Genomic DNA, 13151 nt, shown 5'->3' with positions numbered 1-13151 from the left:
CCCCAGCCAGTAAATTAATTTCAAAGGCAGACAGGTGATCGATGGGGTTCATGTGGGAAATGGGAGAGGACAAATTGCCCATCTGTGACTGCTGCAGCAGAGAACAGCGTGGGATGGAGTAAGACGAATGGGCATGGAGGGATCAAGGAAGGAGAGATGGAGCGGCATGTATGTAATTGAATCCCTGAGGCCTGGATCCTGTCTTTTGGGCTACGTGGGATTGCAAATGTGGGATTGTACAGCTGAGGTGAATGATTCACGGGCTGTGCGTGACAGATAGGACCTCCAGAGCAATCTCTTATTGTTGTGGGGGTGGGAATGCCACTGACAGGCTGGTGAGGGAATGTGATGAGACAAGGAGCTTCCTCCACATCTTTCTGTGAACCTTTGAACCCAGCCTTTACAAAAACAGCCTGGAGGAGTCTACCAAAATTAGAGGTGATGCCACAGCTCAGTGCTCTGGACCTGGCCGGGGAGACAGCTTGTCAACTGGAACCAATAACCCCTGCACAACAAACCCAGATTTACACCAAAAACTTAGCAGTCTGCTCAGTGCTGCTGACTTCTTCCCTACAGGAATCATTGTTAGGGAGATGAAAATATTCAGGAAAATCAGCTCTTTCCCCTCTGTCCTTCTCTACTCTGCTGCTGTGCCAGGTTCAAGCTGGCAGAAACAGCCAATTAGCAAGTGCCAAACTATTTCTTGGGCACCCCCAGTCTCACCAGAAGCAGGGACCCTCCAGTGCCTTAGGAAAGAGGCCTTCAGCAGAGCCACCCCAGGATGATGTGCTGAAAAGCAGTTCAGAGACATTCTTGATTTTCCTGTGCTATGTTCCTTCAAGGGTGTTGCTTGCTTTTACCCCAATAATTACTCAGGTGGAAAGACACACTCCCGTACTTACGGCAAGAGACTCACACGCATGGGTACAAGCACAGCTAGGACGTGCCCAAGCACTGTGCTTCACTGGATGTAAACATCCTCCCTCATTTGACTGGGGGCTGCAGGAGGACATTAACTGTAGGTTATGTGTGACTGTAGCATCCTTCTCACCAGCCTCCTCTCTCCAAAAGACACCAGCAGAGATGGCCAAGAGAAGAGAAAACTGGAGCAAATGCACAGCCAGACTTCTCCTGTGTCTCTTTCCTGCCTGCAGCAGCCTGCAGGAACCTGTTCAAGTGGGAATTTTTGTGCTATTAAGGCCACCTATGGTTTCTTGCTCTGCAACTCTATATTTTTTCTTCCATTTTTAAACTTTTGGCATCCATCACAACCTGTGGCAGAGAGGATATTCCACACCACGCTGCCAAATCCTCCAGTTTAAGGTAGCAGGCAATCCAGTGCCTTGGTCCCACTCCTCCTGGCACCTCTCCCTATTTCTGTTTGTCATGGTTTAATCCCAGCCAGCAACTCGGACCACGCAGCCATTCACTCACTCTCCCATCCCCAGTAGGGTAGGGAGAAGAGGGAGAAAAAGGAAAAAAAAACCCTTGTGGCTTGAGATTAAGACAGTTCATTAGAACAGTAACGGAAGAGAAAAATAATAATAATGGCAAAAGAATATACAAAATAAAGTGACAACACAAATTGCTCTCGCCAGCCGATGATCAGTTACCCATGCCAAGCAGCGATCGCAGATCCCTGCCCCCTCACCAAGCCCCATTTGTATACTGAGCATGATGTCTGTGATACGGAATATTCATTTGGCCAGCTTGTCCTGTCCTGCTCCCTGTCAGCTTCTATGGGAAGCCAAAAAAGTCCTTGGCTTATTATAAACATTACTTAGCAACAACTAAAATAATACATGTTATCAACATTTTTCTTATACAAAATCCAAAACAGCAGCTACTAGGAAGAAAATGAACTCTATCCCAACTGAAACCAGGACACAGTTTTAAGCAGATGAGGGGATAGATCAGCTTTCTTTCGAGACTGTGAACTAATTTTATACTGAGAACTGGTGTCTTTAAGCTTGTTCCCAACTTGCCCTGCCACCTAAGCCCATGCTGGTCTTGTGCTTGAGCAAAGTTGTAAGCTGCCTGACTCCCTGTTTGCAAAGAGACTTCATTTCACTAAATAGTGCAAAACAGCTCTCCAGTTGTCCCATCTTCATGAAATAATGCAGTTTTTTATTAGACTCAGTGGTCCTGCTCTCTGAGGAACTGGAAGAGGCCTGAAGTAGGTGTTAACCCACTAATTCAAAAGCTTTCCATGAATCAGAGAATAACAGAGAATGCTGCTAAGGTTTATAACCCAGATCCTCACCCAATTTTTTTCAGGTGGTAGAAGAGTAAAGAACATATTGAAGACCTTTCTACTGCAATGCAGGCACTTCTGCACTCCCAGAAATTGCCTGTGTCTCACTGATATGTTCCTGAGGACCTGACAAATAACAACCTGTTGTCCCTTCAGCTTTGGCACGCCCATCCTGGTGCAGGTATGCCAGCCAATGCCTCTTTCCCAACAAAGGTGATACCATTTCAAATAACAGGACTAAATGGCACCACCAAATACGTTTTTGGTATCTGTATTAAGCTGTGTATCCAGAGTTTTGACGGTACTGAAATGTTGCAAAATGATACTGGTAAAAGTTCTTAGCATAGGCATGAGTTTTGGGCTGTCTCCATCCTTCCAGTGCCTGATGCTTATTGATTTCAGGAGGATAGGTGGCATAAGTAAACGCAGTATGAATAAGCAGATGAGAGCTCTGAATGGATTTCAGGAACAGGGACATAGTCATGGCAGTGATAGCTGTAAAGGACCTCTGGGTCCCTTCCCAACAACCTCACCGAAGCTGTAACCTTGTCTATCTGAGTCTTGGAAATCTCCAAGGATGAAGATCTCAGAGTCTACAGGCCTTCAACGAGGCCTTCCTCCTTCTGAGGAACACTAAGAGTGAAACAAGTTCAGTTTTTCACAAGGGGACTCAATTATTTAAAAAGGAACATCAGGTAATGGCATTTATAATTCTTTGTCTAAAGGCTTTCCTTGGTGTTGAATCCAGTCCACATGCAACCAAATTCTTTTCACTGCTGTTTGTTGATACCTGCCTTAATTACCAGCTGTTTTATTTAAGACATAGTTATTACTGACTGTATATAAAAACTGTCCCTCTTTTGCTTAGACTAGTTTGGGGAGATAGGGAACAAACTTTCTCATCTTGGAATAAGCTGGGGCTACCCATGCCATGGTCTTGTGCCAGAGGTCGCCACTTCAGTCCAATGTGGCTGGAGTACTTGGGGATTTTTAGCAGTAGGTCTCTGCTTACCTAGCTGATTTGCAGAGATTTAAGAGATGAAACACTCTCAGAGGCAGACCCAAGCAGCCGAGCATCTCCAGCAAGCAGGGCAGTCATGAGTGGCTGACAATTAAGTATACAGGTGGAGCCATATAAGGACCTTACCTTCCTCTTGCCCTGACTAGGTTAGTCATGATCAGTGGCCAGTCTTCACAGCAAGTACATCTCAGAAGCACCTGGCTAGCACTCACTGGAGCAGCAGCAAGACCGAGGAGCATCAGAAGAGTTTCAACCCCAAAGGTTTTGCTCAGCAGCTTGGTTTATTTTGTTTCTTCCAAGATGCAGCCAGACTACATGCCAGCCCTGCTGGAAGCAGTGGTAAGTACTCAGTCACTCCTTCCCATAAAATCACTTTCTTCTTGGGTGAACCTGAGGCTCTGAACTCTGCCCTGTGTTCTTCAGGCCAAACATAGACTCTCGTGTAACACTTCTTTACTCCAAGAGAAGGACACAGACACACACTTTTGGTGTGAAACCTGCCCTTAGTCAATGTGTCAGTCACAAAATCTTTATGTGTTGGGTCACAGCCTTGCTAGTACCTAACCGCTGGGCAGCAGAAGAATATGAAGTACATATAAACTCACCAAAGGAACTTTTTTCTTTCAGGGAGTCGTATACATTTACTTAGAAAAGTGACCAAAGTTCAAATAAATTCTAGCTTCCGAGCACAGAGGATTATTCCACTAAGCATAAGGCAGAAACAAAACTTCTCTGGAGGGATGTAACTTCTAATTATCTATTGCTTCCTGTAGCCTATATGCCAGGATCATTACTATCTTCCATGTTTATTAATCAGTTACCTGATTTTAACAAGAAGATAACTTCTAGGAGACATGCAAATAATTCTGTGATTTTCTTTTCCGGTGACTCAGCATTCATATCAGAAATGTGTTAACAGGATACAAAGGCTATTAAGAAGACCCCTGCGTAATTATCATCTTCCTTGGCTCCAATTCTTAATAATTTATGCAAGAAAACGGGTATTTTCTAACAGATATGCTATCTTGCCAGAAGAAAATTTGCATAAGTTATCTTTTCTTCTTTTTAAAATCTCTTTTTTTCATTTTCCCATCTCTAAAGACCTGTATCTGAAATTTTATTCAAATAAGGCAAAGTTAAATACTCTCAGTGGAGAGACTAAACAAGTGAAAGGAAATGCTTGCAGCACTGAGGAGGCTGGACTGGCACCAATTTAAAATAGGAGCATTGCGTTGCATCTGCACCTGCAGATTACTTTTCCATATTTTCTCAGCAACATCAAGGGAGAGCATCCAGGACAGAACACATGACTTGGAATAAGTTCGTGTTACTGTCACAGAGAGGCAACTGCAGCGATGTTAACCCAAAATGGCCCCATTCACCCCATTTATCTGGGATCAAGTGCAACAAATTGATGAGCATGTAATTAACTCATTAGAAAATGCATTAGTATGGAGAATTTTTTTTTAGGGGGCAGCTATTCTTCTAGGTGACATGATGACAGTACACATCCATCTTGTGCTTGCTGTGCTGGAGTTGTCCGGGAGAAATCTTGTCTGGGCTGGCAACCGCTGGGGCATCGAGCTTTTACTTGGTTTGTTGTGTTTGCGTTTTTTCCTGTGCAAACAGAGCTCTGTGCAAGAGTTTTCACATAACAGTTTAGTGACATGAACTTAAGAAATGAACAACTTAAGAGATAACTCCTACCCTTGGTTTTGCTTTCTCCACCTTCAGCTGGCACCTTCTACTTTGAAAAATCACACCTTCAGGAAGCAAGGAAACCCATCCTGGTCTAACTTGCCAGTATTTAACCCCCTGACGAACCTCCTTCTCTGAAGAAAATCTCTCTGGGACCTAAAGATGCCCCCAAAATGGCAAATCCAGCAACCACCCCACCAATAACAAGGTAGCAGAAAGATGCACTCTTCTCAAATGGCTCAGCAGGCAAAGCTGGGGCAAAAACTTGGGAAAAGCTAGGGAAGGAGATCCAGCAGAGAGAAATACCCCTCTACATGCTCTATCAGCCGTGAAACATTCTGAATAGGCACCTTGCTTGCAATATCCAAGCCAGAGGCTTTTGTATGAAGCATGCCTTGTGACGGGTATTCATTTCAAAGCTGTGCTCTGAATGGAAACCAATTTGCAGAAGTTACCTGGAGGAATAAGAACATATTCAGCAGATAATGAAATAACTTCACTATGACAGATACCATGCGGGAATGGCACACTACCAGAAACACACAGAAGAAAAGCCATGCTTGGAAGGACCCAGAGGCTGAAACAAAGGCAAGAAGGATGAGTGTGATGCCTGCATATGAATCTATCAAAACACTTGACAGGTGTACGCCCCAGCTCATATACACGAGCACAGGCCATTTCGCAAGAAGCCCATACCTTAGATTTTAGGAAACTGCATAAAAACAATTCCAGAGCCAGACTCTGTGTAAAGCTAACCCCCGGGCTTTGCAAAGCTAACCACGCTTATCAGCGACTGACAGATGAGATACTCTGGAGAGCCACACTGTCGAGACACCTGGTGATGCTGGCAGGACAGTGTGCCAAGTCGCTCCAGCCCCCGTTGTCCTGGATTCCCACAACTTTGGATGCAGGCAGCGTGGCTTTATTGCTGGAGTTGTATAACTTTCTCTTCCTCTTGGCAAGAATGCATTCATATCTCAGCACAAACCGCCTCATATCACTTTATGACGAGACGGGGGGGCTACGACCTTAACAGCCACAATGGCACTGCACACATATTTCCAACTTCCCCACGTTGCCCAAGTCACTCTGCAATCAAAGCAGAGGAGTTGAAGTCAAACGCTAATGAGGTGAAGTCAAGCAGGGAATCCCAGGGAATGCTGAGATTACAGCCGGGCACAGCCCTGAAATTAAAGCTTTCCATCCCGCGAGTGTGGTCCTGGTGAGGTTTCTGCACTGCTCGGCGCGTCACGGAAGCACAGCTTGGTTAGTTGCTGACGACTGGATATTTTGGCAGTTCCCCGTGGAAATGGCAGGGATAAGCGTCCCCACGGGGACATACTGGTAGGGCAGGCACGGGCTTCCTTATCAAGGACCGCATTCGGGCACCTTAACCCCACATCCCCCCACCATCCCCGGGGAGGATCCCCTGTTCCTTCTCCACCCCCGGGGGTGCCTCTGGCGGTGCCCACCCCCTCCCCAAGCCCACAGGGGAGAGGACAGCACCCCCCTCCCGACCCCTCCCGGCGCCTCCAGCCCCACGGGTGACACCGCTCCCCGCGGTGCATCCTTACTCCCGGTCTCTCCGGTATGTCCCGCGGCTTTCCCGCTCCCGTGGGTGCCCCACGGGTCCTCAACACGGCTCCCCTCATGGCATCCAAGCATCGCCCCGGCCTCCGCGCCCGCCCGCTCCCGCCCGTGCCGCCCCCCCGCGCTCCGCCGCGGCCGTTTCGCCCCGGTGCTCCCCTCCCTCGCCCGCCCTCCTGCCTTCGCCGGCTGCCGTTGCTCCATTCGCGGACATGGCGGTGCCGGTGCCGGTGCTGGTGTTGCTGCCCGCCCTCCTCGCCGGTACCGGGCGCACGGCGCCGGGGAAGTGACGGGAGGAAGATGGGGGGGGCGGGCCGGTACCGTGCCCCGGCCGGTCTCGTCCCGGGGAAGGGGAAATCTGAACCGGGTACCGGGCACCGGCTGGTCGGGATCGGGCCCGGTAACGGACACCGACTGGTCGGGGGAGGTGAAGGAGGGGGAGAGGGGGATTCGGGCCGTTGCTGGGACGGGGTGAATGCGGTCGGGACCAGACGCCGTTAAAGCCGTGTTATTCTCCACAGGGCTCCTCTCCTGTCCCGGAGCTTCTGCCAGCATCCCGGTGAGTACGGCCTGACCTGTTGTTCCCCGGGAAGGATGGTACCACCTTCCCTCCATGTCACCAACAGGACCCTTCCCCAGAGCCCTGGGCTTGGGTCCAGAGCCTCGAGCCAGTACACCCCTCTCTCCGGTACCCCTGCTCAGCCCCAGGAGATGCCCCAGGAGATGTCACAGGAGATGACGCCCCAGGAGATGCCCCAGGTGGTCTCTCCCCACAGCTGAGGGCAGTAGAAGCCAAGCCTCAAGCAACAAATACCCATAGCAGCATGAAAGATAACATGGCACTTTATAACACTGTGCCAGCTCCTCTTGAGCACTCCGTTCTTTGCATGAGCACACCAGTGTCCTTCGGAGACCTGTTTCACATGGGGTATCATATTTTGTGTTCCTGTTCTTCCCCAGCCTGCTTGCTACCAGTACGGTGTGCCTGGATGTCCAAGGGACTACAATCCAGTCTGTGGGACCGATGGACAGACCTATTCAAACGAGTGTGTGCTCTGCCTTTCCAACAGGTACTCACTTAATCGGCCTCCTAACTTTCCCTTCCCGATATGCAAGCAAAATATTCACCCTCACACCCCAATTAACCGATAGTTTAGTGGCTTTGGATTGTTCACACTGAAAAACTGCAGGGTTAGCGGCGTCTCCTCAACTGTCAATCCTTTGCAACAGTTTTGATCATGATACCTGTAAACGGCTTAGATGGGATTCTGTTCTATGGAACTACTGAATATTCGCTTTTGTAATTCTTAAGGAGGAGCATCTCAGAGGGTGACATTGCCTGTCACATTCATACAATGCCATATTACCATTAAATATAATGCTGGTCTCTTCCACACTCTCTAACAGAAACCAGGAAAGATCCCACGCAAAATGCAGCTTTCACTATCAAATGTTTATGTTCAAGATCCAATCTCCCATACTTCCTTTCACAGAGAAGAGTAAGAATGCAAAATGTTAGGAGAAAATACTATTTTACCATTCAGATTTTCTAAAACTCAAGAAAAAGATCGCCTGATACTTGAGAGAGGGTATTTTATTCTTTAATAATTTAATATTTTTTTAAAACAAATTGAAAACATAGAAAATCAGTACTTAATGACCATTGTTACCTCCTTCTATGATTCACTGGAAAACCTGTAGAGCGTCCTCTCAGTACAAACTGCTTAGGTATTGAATTTGATGGTGAAAGGCAATTCATACTCATGAAATAACAGAATTTCTGTTTCCAGCAGAGGGAAGAAGTGAGAGTAGTAGAACAGCAGTGATGGGCATTTACAAAATTACAAATAGATAGATCTCAAGAAAGGGAAGGTTGAAATATGTTTCTGAGTTTGGGGCAGGGGAAAGATTAATTGTGACCAGATAATTTACAAAATTCAAATGACCGAGATAGAGGGAACATAGGCTACAATAAGGGAAGTGTCAGAGGTATCAAAGGACACTGAAGGAAACAGTATTTCAAAGGAGGTGCCAAAGTGTGTCAAAGTATGTTTAAAGGTATGCAGATCTGCAGAATTTGGTAGCATTTTCACCCGAGTACACCACAAGCTACCCAAGCAAATGAGAATTTGCAAAGCAAATTGGTAAACCTACAGTTTGCGAGGGAAAAAAAAAAAAAAACAGGGACTCAAAGGGTACAGCCCGTGAAAAGGGGAGAAGAGAGGTGCTGGCATGTTACATATTAGGAGCCTACCCATCTTTGCTGCTTAGAACAGTGCTGGAGTAAGTTATTAAGTGATTGACTTGTAGACAGCCAGAGGTAAAAAAGAGAGCAAGCAAAGCTGATACAGATTTGTCAGAAATAATTCAATCAATCCATGAGATTTAGGTTTTTGGCAAGATAACTGGAGGAAACAGAAGTGTTGCTTCATGACATTAATAAAGCATTTTACATAGCTCCATGTGATATTCACATAAGCAAACAGTTATTCAGCTGAAATTGTTAAAGGATGAAGTCACAGCGGTTTGAAATGCTGTGGTTTAAAAGCAGTAATCAGCATTTTACAGTCAAACTGGAAAGAGGTATTAAGTGGGATTTCCTTTAGGTGTAATATATCATTTTTGTAATGGATTGGATATCGGGAATAAGACAACAAAAATTTGCAAAATGGCATGAGATGCAATGACCTCTGCAGGAGAGTATCAAAATTCCCAGGGATCTGGAGAAATGGACTGAAATCAGTACAATAAAAGTCAAAGAGAAGTGCTAAGTATCACACAGAGAGAGTGCAAACCCATGTTGTGGAGTTACAGAGGAGAGTGTCTCATGCCCTGAGCAGTATATTTGATCCTTTCTCAGAGGAGAATGACGGGCTTTGAGATCCAACCTTACATTTATAGGATGTTTCATTTTCTAGGCATGATCCCTCAGTTCCAGATGAGTGCACGGTAGATTCCTCAATACAGCATTGCACATAGCACAAAGGGTTCTCTAAGCAAACCTGCTGTTTTTTTCCACTCAGTTCCTTAAGTAACACATGATGGGGCTTACACCTTGTTAGTATGAGACGTAATGTGCATGTTTTTTACATTATGTGTGATTTAATCAGTTACACACACAGGATAAAAAACTATTTTAACCATGTTTTTTTGCTGGCATCTTACATGCTCAGAAACATGCATTTTGGACTGAAGGGTGATCAGATACTATCCTGTTTTCCTTTTCGTTAATAATTCAGTAGTCGGCATACTCAGTGGCTTTCTAGTTCAGTCTGGAGTCGTTGTTCTAAAGTGTTTGACTTGGCATGAACACAACAAGGACAAAACACTCTGCCTTATTGGAAGAATTTTGGCTTTGAAAAATGGTTCATAGTCATGAGCGATGGTCATTTCACTTTGAGGAGTCTAAAGTACAGTTCATCACGCTCCTTAGAAAGGGAGAACAAAGTTCTTTCTGCGCTTCTTAACAAGCTGCAGGACCAGTAGTTGCTGAGATAAATAGTGTAATGTGGTGATGGAGAAACAGATATATGGGCATATCCCATAGTGAATTATAAACCACTCAGTTCTAAATTAACTTAGGCAATTCTCAACAGCCAACTTGCAGGTTACTTCCGGCCCACGTTTAAGCCCATTAAAGGACTTTTTAAAGGGAGTTGCACTTCCCTGATGGCCGAGGCGGTACTGTCCCTGGGCTCTTGTAGCCATGCAAGACTGTATGGGCACCTGGAGAAACCCATGTGCACCAGGAGTACTGCAGGTGAGCTTGCTGTGGCTGGTCCACGATAACATGAGACACCTGGAGCAAAGGTGCAGCACAAGCCCTGCCTATCCTGGTGCCTATCCTGGTGCCTATCCTGGTTCTGCAGCACAGCCCGTTTAACTACAAGACCAAAGCTGGTCTTCCTCCCTGCTTTTTTTCTTTTTTTTTTTAAAGCTTCGATGTAATCCATTCTTAAGTGGGTGTTCAAATGCAAATCCCAGGTCTCTTCCACACTTAGCATCCAGTAGCAGTGGCAACAGCTGATCTTAATTTAAACCTAGTCTGGCAGCACCACAAGCTCTTTGCAAACAGACGCAGCAGCTGGAGCTGCCTCTGCAGGGTTTAGCATATGGGCTGTCCTTCAGCCAGAGCTTTTCATTACAACTTTACATGTGTTTTACGTCCCCTAGGCTTGATTTTTCCTTTCATATTTCTAATCTGCTCCACTACCTCCTGGCTAAAAGATCTCTGATACAACTATTAGTACAGATTATCCCTGCTTTTGGGTAATTGTAAGCCTCTTGAATTTCACGAGGAGTAAAACAGCTTGATTCTGTTAAGATAGGGAAGCAAACTGAAGATCTAGGGCAAGTTTGCACTCCAGCACTTTCTTTTTGTATCTGCACTTGCTTGGTAAACTGAGAATTGTAAAAGGAGCATCCCAAAGTACTATGTATGGGACTTTAAAAAAAAAAAACCCTGAGTGTTCTCAAACTAAGGGAGACTTGGCTAAAATTTCCTTAATGCAGGAAACATTCACATTTTAGTGAAGCCTGAGATGCAGAGATGCATCAGGATGCACATCCTACCCACTTACCTCCCACATGAAAGGGGGAAATTTTGTAAGCATTAGAAATGTTTCCCACTTCAGGGAGTGTGAAGTTTGACTTGCATTACTGCTTTGCAATGGGCACTTTAGTCCTCATTGCAAGATTTGTCATGTGCTTTGATACTTCTCAGATTTGCAGATGGCTTTATCAGGTTTTTATAGGTAACAAAGCCTGACGTGAGGCTGTTTCTAGTAAGTTACTCGCTCTGTTTGTGTGATTCATAAATCTTTGCATCATAGTTAATTTGCAGTAATGTTTGCTGTAAGTGATGCAATTAAAGGCGTCGCTGCATTTAATTGAACACGTAGAAGGACACAGGAGAGTCCACTTTATAAAATGTCCCTGTTAAATTCAAGTGTAGTGCTTCTCTTCTAAAATATTTTTCTTCTGCTTGCAGTGAAAATAAAAAGGATGTCCAAATTTTCAAGATGGGAAGATGCTGATATGGCAGATGGCCACTTTTCAAGAAAATGAGAGGGACACAGACAGTCCAAATGGAAATGCCTTAAATGTACCTTCTACATAGCCTGTCTTAATAAATAAGTTTTCCTGTTTAAACAAAGTACTGTTGCTGCATTAAAACCAGTGTTTATAAACATAGCTGTAGTACAATTATAACCTGAACCCTGATTTATTTTCTCACGCAAGACAGATCACAAGGTAAGAAAGAGATGTCCTGACTGTATACCAGTAGGTCCGTTGTTTGGAGAAGGAAATGAGCAGGTACACAGTGCCATTGCCACAGCAGCACCTGGGTGCAAGGAGGCCCCAGCACCTCTGCCGTGGGCAGTGCTGGTGGCAGCGGCTGCTGGTGGTTTCTGGGAGGATCTGAGACTGCAGGTGCCAGTGACCCCTGGGGAGCCACCGGAGGGGTTTCCCGTGGTGGCTACCAAACTGGTGATGGTGGCCTGACATGTACCAAGCCTCTGCCCTGGGCTCCCTACCTGCAGGTTGTGCTGGTGGTGGGCAGCAGCCTGAGGACCTTCTGCTCCTGCTGCAAGTAAGGGCTCTTTTGGAGCGCTGGAGGCGTGGGCAGGAGCCACAGGCCGCCCCCCAGGCCCCCAGCCCTCTGGGCTCTGCTCCTCGGGGCACCAGTGTCACTGCCCTGGACTGGCACCCAAGAGCCACTTCCCATGGCAAACATAAAAGCAAAATCAGAAAACTCAAGACTGGTGTAAAAGGGTGCACTCTGGAGTGGATTTGGCAGACCTTCCTGCAGGGAGGGTGTGGGAGCACTGGGGTTCGGTCCTTTCCTTCACCCACTTGTCGTGCACATGGGCACATAGCCCTTGTTACGTTTGTTCCTTTCTGTTCTGCTAAGCACCTCTGTTTTCTGCATGTTGCTTGAAATGAATTGTATTTGGGTCATCTTATGGTGCGTAGGTAATACACGGATGGCTTCTACCTTTTGATCCTAGCCAGGTGGCACCTGCTCTAGCCCGGGCCCTACACAATGGCTGCCTCAGACTTTGCTGGGCAGCAGCAGCACAGGCAGAGGTGTATGGCACACTTCATGCCTGATGAACATTCACAGGTCAGTGACTTTGGTTTTGAAAAACAATAATGCTTTTGTCTTATAGTTCCTTTAAAAGGTCAAAGCTATCCTTCTCTTCCAGCACATGCCTGCTTTTGTTTCCTTCGTGCAAAGACTAATCATTGACAGAGGGATGTCATGTGCGGCACAACTGGAGGGCTAGAAGCTTAAGATAAAGTGGTCACGTGGAGATATGAATATGTGGATGGAAAAGAAAGATGACCAGTGCCTCCCAACAAGGTATCAGTTGTGGATGGAAAATCATTTTCTCTATTGGTGGCAAATCCTCTTGAGAAAGTTCCTGTGTGCTCCCAGCTGCTCTTTCCACATCCAGATCTGGAAATTTTCACTTTTTCAAAGTGTACCAAATGACAAAGCAGTTGTGTGCTATGCTATGAATTAACAAGTGGATGGAAATGATAAGCTGGTTCTTTTTGTATTTCTATTTTGATAACTAATTGTGC

The 13151-nt window shown here is 46.0% G+C and overlaps 2 protein-coding genes across 2 annotated transcripts in view; one reads left to right on the top strand and one right to left on the bottom strand.

Moving 5' to 3' along the window:
- The window catches only part of DUSP4 (dual specificity phosphatase 4), a 111724-nt gene extending 104960 nt beyond the window's left edge, over positions 1–6764 (bottom strand). Inside the window, exon 1 of the mRNA XM_009893756.1 lies at positions 6492–6764. Within this exon, the coding sequence (XP_009892058.1) occupies positions 6492–6764 (273 nt within the window). The remainder of the gene's footprint in view (positions 1–6491) is intronic.
- An 8-nt stretch (positions 6765–6772) lies between these two features.
- Positions 6773–11596, top strand: SPINK2 (serine peptidase inhibitor, Kazal type 2 (acrosin-trypsin inhibitor)). Its single transcript, XM_009893755.1, has 4 exons — positions 6773–6821; positions 7082–7119; positions 7521–7630; positions 11551–11596. Exons 1-4 carry the CDS (start codon positions 6773–6775, stop codon positions 11594–11596), a joined length of 243 nt encoding a protein of 80 aa, XP_009892057.1.
- The last annotated feature ends 1555 nt before the right edge of the window (positions 11597–13151 follow it).

This window comes from Charadrius vociferus, unplaced genomic scaffold (assembly GCF_000708025.1).
Source record: "Charadrius vociferus isolate BGI_N301 unplaced genomic scaffold, ASM70802v2 scaffold59, whole genome shotgun sequence".
Lineage (NCBI taxonomy): Eukaryota > Metazoa > Chordata > Aves > Charadriiformes > Charadriidae > Charadrius > Charadrius vociferus.
This window is presented reverse-complemented; position numbering and strand designations above follow the sequence as displayed.